Source organism: Myotis brandtii, unplaced genomic scaffold (assembly GCF_000412655.1).
Source record: "Myotis brandtii unplaced genomic scaffold, ASM41265v1 scaffold17, whole genome shotgun sequence".
NCBI lineage: Eukaryota > Metazoa > Chordata > Mammalia > Chiroptera > Vespertilionidae > Myotis > Myotis brandtii.
Window position 1 is genome coordinate 7,078,315 of NW_005356259.1, and position 6,524 is coordinate 7,084,838.

Sequence of the window (6,524 nt, forward strand, 5' to 3'; positions counted from 1 at the left end):
CCTCGGTGGCCTCCTCCTTGCTGGGTGGGGAAGGCGGTCCCACTAGCTCTGGAGAAAAGGCAGGAGGGGCGGGACATCCGAGCTGGGAGGTGTGCTCCTGCCCCTAATCACAGGGCATGGGGGGTCCCGAGGGGCCCTCGGGCCTCCTCCACATCCCACACCCTCTCCTCTGCCTGCTCTGCCTCCTCCCGCCTCTGCTCAAAGTAAGTGGGGGGAGCAGGAGTCGTGTCACAGGGTGGGGGCGCCAGGAGCTGGAGCTCCGTGCTATCCTGACTAGGGGAGGTTGGGGTCTCAGTTCCTGGGCCGGTGAAGGAGGCTCCGGGCTTGGTGGCGCGTTGGGGCTGAGGGTCCTTGTGTGGGTGAGGGGGCCGGGTTGGGGGGCCGAGTTGAAACTAACAGCAGTGAGGATGGGGCAGCCTGCTGACCTCCTAGTGTCCCCACGTGTCCATCCTGTCCCCTCCCCTGTGGGTGCCCTCTGCCCGGAGGCAGCATCTGCAGGCGGAGGGGGTGAGGATGGAGAGCAGCTAAGAAGTCCTGGGAGGTGGGGAGGGCTTGCTCCGCAGCTGCCCATGATTGTGGCAGGAGGGGTCGCTCTCTAACCCTCCCCTCACTTTACAAATACGGACGGAGGCTCAGAGAGGGAGGGCGACCTGTCCTCGGCCACACTTTTCATAAAGAGCCACCCCATTTCCAGGGCTCAGAGGGCCACGACGACCCGGGAGGCACGCTCTGTGGGGGACTGAGCCGGCTGGAAGTCAGGGGGCTGGTCCCCCACAGACCAGCCTTGGGACCATTCCCTGGGCCTCTTTGTGACCTTATGGACACAGAGGAGTCATTCATTCAACAGGCATATCAGCTAGTGGGTGAGCGGCCCACGACTGGCAAAGCACTTTGCCCGCAGACTGATGCAAGTCCCTTCTCTGCTGCTTAGCTTGTGACCTTGGGCAGGTGACTGGAATTTTCCAAGCCTCAGTTTCCTGAGGATGGGGCCGGTGTTTACTGAGCAGGGCTGCCGTGGGGAGCTAGGAAAGCGCTGAGTACCTGCGGGGCACGGAGCACGCACCCCATAAACGCAGCTGTGGTGTTGTGCCAGGCGCTAGAGTTCAAGCCGAAGGCACGGGCCCTGCCCTCCGGCGGGTCTGCTCGGGTAGAGAAGGGCGGCACCATGCTGAGGGTGTCAGTGCCAAGCTACTCGGGATATAACCAGCTAGGGAGGAACTACACCCTGGTCTCCCAGCCCCACCGCTCGGCTTCCTCCCTCTGGCCTTCGTGGTGATGGATTTATTTCTGGGTCCTCGTCCAAATGAGCGGAGATTCCTGCTCTTTGTGACATGAGAACAGGAGCGGGCGGCGGGGTGGGAGGCGGCAGGAGGGCCCGGCTCCCGCCCTCACTCACTCAGCCGTGATGAAGCAGGACCTGGCGTGGTGCGGGCACAGGGGTAAAAACCCCAGCGCATGCCTCCTGCCCTGTGGGGGTGAGAGCTAGAAGGAGACACTGGTGGGAAGAAACGTGTGTATTACAAACTCTGGTCATTTGAATGACAAAAAAAGTGCACTGGGGAATGAGAGCCTCCGAGGGGACTGGGGAGGTGCAGTGGGAGGTGGGCAGGAGGGCCGGTGGCCACGGGGTGATCCTGGAGGAAAGCAGGCAGCAGGGAAGTCCGTGGAGCCCCCACCCTAAGAAGAGGCGGTGTGAGGCTGCAGGAGGTGGTGGGGGTACTGGCGGGCTCTGATTTCTATCTCAGGGGCAGGGAGCTAGACGAGTGGTTGAGTGGGGAGGGCCCTGGCCCAGCCCACATGGCAGGAGCCCCGAGGAGCCCAGCCTGACCCTGGCGCCCTGGGGCGGGGGGGGGGGGGGGGGCCTCTGAGTGAGGCCTTCCGGAAGCTGCTCCGAGAGGCAGCTGTGCTCCTGGTGCCCCTGGCCCTGTGCCCTGGGCTTTACTAAAACGCGGGAAGGTGGGGCCATTCTTTCCAGCCGGAAACGGAGGTTCAGGGAGGCCAATGAGCAGGGCTGCTGCGTTCCTAAGCCCTGGATCTGACCCTTTGGAGCAACTTGCCTCTGGAGTCTACCAGCCCCTCTTGGCTGAGTCCAGCCCCTCTGACCTTTGACACAAGATGCTTCCCCTCCCCAGAGGCTCAGGACAGCGCTTCTGTGGGAGCCATCAAGGCTCAGCCAAGAGAGAAGTCAGAAGCCCGACCCGCCCGCACCAGGCAAGGCCAGGCCCCGCACACACTCACTCCCAGGGTCTGCAGCGGGGAACCTCAAGGGCCAGAAGCCAATTCATCTAATGGTTTCCCAAACATTCGGCCACTTTCTGAGTGTTTTCTAACCTGACCAGCTAATTTTCCCTCTCTGTTTTTGCTATTTTGTTGATGTTTAAGTGTTTTTTAAAAAGCAATTTGTCTGAGGGCACTGCCTACTTAATTTTGCATTCCTAGTAAGTCTCAGATTTGCAGAGTTAGGGGACTATTCTGTATCCTCTCAGCTGTCATTTCCTACTTTATCTCATTTTAACCATGCTTAGGAGTCCTCTGCTGGTTTGTCTAATGTCGCTTTATTCAAAATTTGGATTTTTTAAAGATGTCATTTCCACCGAAGGATAGATTATTCAATAAGCTGATTGTGTTGGTTCTATTTAGCAGCCACACAGGGCTCGCCATGTGCTCGGCACTGTTAGCAGCACTGGCATACAGTATCTCCTGTAAACTTCACAGCAGCCCCTGGAGATAAGACCACCACCATCCCCATTTTACAGATGAGTAAGCTAAGGCCAGATCATGAGCCCAAGGTCACTGGACTGGCAAGTGGCAGGGCCAGGATTCAAACCAGATAGCCCCATTGCAGATTCTCTTCACTTAACAAAACTTTCCTTTTACTGTGGTTTAATTTTAATGCTGAGTTACTGTTGGGGCATTCAGATGACAAAACAATTCAGAAAAGGGTGACTTTTCGGCAAACGACATTAGATGAGTCGATAAGCAAGGAGATGATTCCAGACCTGGAGTCCTGTTAGAGGGCCTCCTGCTAGCCAGCTCCCTCTCCCTGTTTAGGGTCCAGGTATTTCCTCCTTCCTTCCCCTGTCCTCTCCCCGCACCCTCGACACCTGTGTGCAGGGCCCAGGGCTTGGCACAGGTCAGGGGAGACGGGCCCAGGAGAGAGGGGGCTGCAGGCTTTCGGAGATCACAGAACACACAAGGAGGGGAGGCCTGGCTTCTGCAGGCCAGTTGGAGGCTGAATAAGGACGGGAAGGGAGAGTGGGCATCGTGGGAAAAGGGACCTCCAGGAACAGGCTGGAGGTGGGAGGGCTTTGGTTACCACCCTCAATGTCCAGCACCTGAAAATTAGAACAGAATTAGCTAAGGTTTCCCCTTCCAGAAAGCCTGCCCAGTGGCTCTGGAAATAATGAGCTGCTCCTTCACATGACCCCCCATCCCTCACCCTCTGTCTCAGGCAGCCTCAGCCCAACGCTGCCTACTGCGGCCTCTTGCCTGCTCTGGGCCCAGGCTGCCTCCTCCTCTCCTCCTCCCCCCTCCCCCCATTTCCCCCTTTCTCTGCCCTCCTCTCCTCCCATTCTCTCCTCTCCATCTCCTCCTCCCTCCTCCCTCCTTGGAGAGGGGAGCAGAGTCTGAATTTCTTCCTCCTCTGCCTCTAGCCCAGGCTCAATGAAAGCAGTGAATGAAGGGAAACTCTCCCTCGGAGAGGAGTCCGCTCTGACCTTGGACAGGGAAGGAGGTGGCAGGAGGGGCTCACCCCTTCCCCTCTGGTTACTGGCAATCTGGCTGCAGGACCTGTGGTCCCGTAAATCTCCCAGGCTTAGACCAGGGGCTAAATTTAGACGAAGCTTTGTCACCAGGCCAGAGGGGAGCATTAGGCTCGGCCAGACCCCCTGGCTCCAGGGCGGTGGCACCTTTGAGGCCTGCCTGGCCCCTGGGGCACAGGTTCAGCCTGGACAGGGCCCAGGGTGGAGGAAGAGCAGCTGGTGTCTTGGCTCTGGCTCGCTGTGTCCTCGCCCTGCCAGGGCCTCTCCCCTGCCCTCCTCTAAGGTGAGGGCTCCCAGTTCCAGGCACAGGGAGCAGGGCCCGCTGGCCTCTAAGTGAAGATTCAGAGAAAAGCAGGAAGAGCAGGAAGAGCCCAGAACCTGCGCTCCCAGAACTGGGGGTGATGACGCAGCTCCACCTGGCTGACACCATCCATCCAGTTGGCCAACCAACATTTATTGAGCACCTGCTCTGTGCCAGGCTCTGGGCTGGGAACAGGGGTGAAGGTGGAAGCAGCTCTTTGCCCCTGGGACAGCCAAGAGCTAGTCAGTACAGATGACCCTGGAGGGGGACAGGGGACAGTGCTCTCCCATCTGACTAGGTGGGATCATTAGTTAGGAGTTCCAGGCCAGCCTGGGGAGGCTGAGCATGCGGCCTCCAGCCCCAGCACAGGAAATAGACGGAGCCCCAAGTAGGGAATGTGATGTTTGAGGGCTATGGGATCCTGGCCCTGGGGACATCCCGGGATAAACATTGACCCAGCTGTCAGGGAGCAAACATCTGACAGGCAGGGGGAAGGGGAAGGGCTGTCCACTGGTGGGGCAGTGGCTTCTGAAATCGTAGAATCAGGAATGTCAGGGTTGGGAGGAGTGCTGACCACAGAGCAGGAAAAGTGGTGGACTTGGGAGGAATGGGGGACAAGGATTAGTATTTGAGAGTACATTGCTTTCTGTCAGTCTCAGGTCCTGAATTTTCACAGCCTCTCAGCCTTTGCACATGCTGTGCTCCCTACCCAGGATGCCCTTCCTGGCACTGCCCTTATCAGTTGGGCAAACTCCTACTCAACCTTCAAAGCCCACATCAACATGAACACCTTCATGACACTACCCCATTCCTCCTTAGCAAATTATAGATGCTGTAACAAGTTGGTCACCCATCCATTCTTCCCACCAGAAGATGGTCCCCTGAAGCAGAGATAACACACCTACTTTATCCCTCCCAGTACCCACTCTTAGGATTTTTCTAGGTGATAGGATCCTGGGTGGTTTTTATCTTTTGGATGGGGCTGCCATTGTTGCAACAACCTCATCTGTTCTCTGGTGAGTGCTCGGACTCACACAGTGGTCCTTCCTTTTCCCCTACTCATCCTCTGGTTGTCTCCAAAATGCCACCTCTTCCAGGAAGCCTCCCTTGGTTAGGTGTCTCTCCCATGTATTAAACCTAACACATTTTGTAACTGCCTGTTTACCGGTGTGACAGTGTGAAATCACCCACTCTCCCCCACTCCCTTCTGCACCTTCTAAATCTAGGGGATCCCTATCTGGCCTGAGACTACCAAAGTACACCCCCTGGGTCCCCAAGCCAGGGCCTGACACACAGTAGGCATCCTACAAGTACTTGTTGGGTGAGTGAACTGCTAGTGGGCCTCCACCTGGCTCTCTGGCCCCGTCACAGGGTGCATCCCACCCTGAGGAGGAAACCTCTGGGGCTGAAGAATGGACAGAGAAGGTTCCTGCCTCAGAGGTCAAGCTGCACCGGCCACTTCTGAGGACAGGGTTCCAGGCCCGGCCAGGCTGCTATCCTGCTGGTTGGCCTCGGGCATGTCCCGCCTCAGTTTCCCCCTCTGTACCTCAGAGGTAAGGGATGAATGACGGGCGGAACAGGGCAGGAGACAGACATGTGCTGTCAATCGCTCCCTAGGGCCTGACCTCTGACCCTGGTCCCTCCTATTTCCTAGGCAGCCGGGCCACGCCAGGCGCCTGGAGACCAGCGCCTGTGGGCACTGCTGGAGCAGCACTGCCACCCCGCCACCACGCTCGCCAACCTCTCAGGTACACATGCCCCTGTGGGCCCCGCATGGCAGACCCTAGGATAAGGGTGGTCCCGGGCCCGTAGGAGGAAGAGGCTCTCCCGGGCCAGCTTACCCTGGTGGGTGCTGGACAGGGGCAGCCTCCAGCTACAGGCCCAGCTCTGTCTCTGTCCTTGACAGGCCCTTCCTACTTGGGGCTCAGACTCTTCCCTGGTGATGAGGGCTTGGCTGGGAGTCGCCCTCCAGCTCCCAGCTCCCAGCTCCCAGCATCTGCACCCCAAGGGAGTGGCAGGAGCTGCATTCAGGAGCCTGAGGAGGGCCCGCCCCTCTGCTTTAAACTCGGGCAAGGCCAGCAGAAGGTGTAAAATCTATTCTCTGGTCACGGCGACTCCAAGTGTCACCTCCTTGTAGGGACCTTCGAAGCGGCAGCGGGTGCCTGAGCTCTGACACCTCGGAGCTTTCCGGTGGCCGGTCGGAGCCAGGGTCAGCCACAGGCTCAGGAGAGGCCCAGGGGGCCCCCCCAGGTCCTGGCCTTCTCAGATCTGCATCCACTGAAGCAGTCGGGGAGGAGGGAGGCTGGGGGTGCCCTCGGCCCCTGGAGATAAAGGTGCTGGTCAACAGGGAGACCCAGCGCCGAATGCAGCCTGAGTCGGGCATGGAGGATGACAGCCTGTCGCCTGCCCTCCTCACAGTGTGGGGTGAAGAGCTCAGGCATTATGGTCAGACAGACCTGAGC

General features: G+C 58.7%; 1 protein-coding gene and 1 long non-coding RNA gene across 2 annotated transcripts in view; one reads left to right on the plus strand and one right to left on the minus strand.

Moving 5' to 3' along the window:
* The window catches only part of LOC106725534, a 5,893-nt gene extending 4,658 nt beyond the window's left edge, over nucleotides 1–1,235 (minus strand). Inside the window, exon 1 of the long non-coding RNA XR_001361416.1 lies at nucleotides 1,225–1,235. This is a non-coding gene — a long non-coding RNA (uncharacterized LOC106725534). The remainder of the gene's footprint in view (nucleotides 1–1,224) is intronic.
* The window catches only part of CRHR2 (corticotropin releasing hormone receptor 2), a 30,626-nt gene continuing 24,186 nt past the window's right edge, over nucleotides 85–6,524 (plus strand). The window contains exons 1-2 of the mRNA XM_005862945.2: nucleotides 85–203; nucleotides 5,717–5,810. Of these exons, the coding sequence (XP_005863007.1) occupies nucleotides 117–203; nucleotides 5,717–5,810 (181 nt within the window). The 5' untranslated portion in view covers nucleotides 85–116. The remainder of the gene's footprint in view (nucleotides 204–5,716; nucleotides 5,811–6,524) is intronic.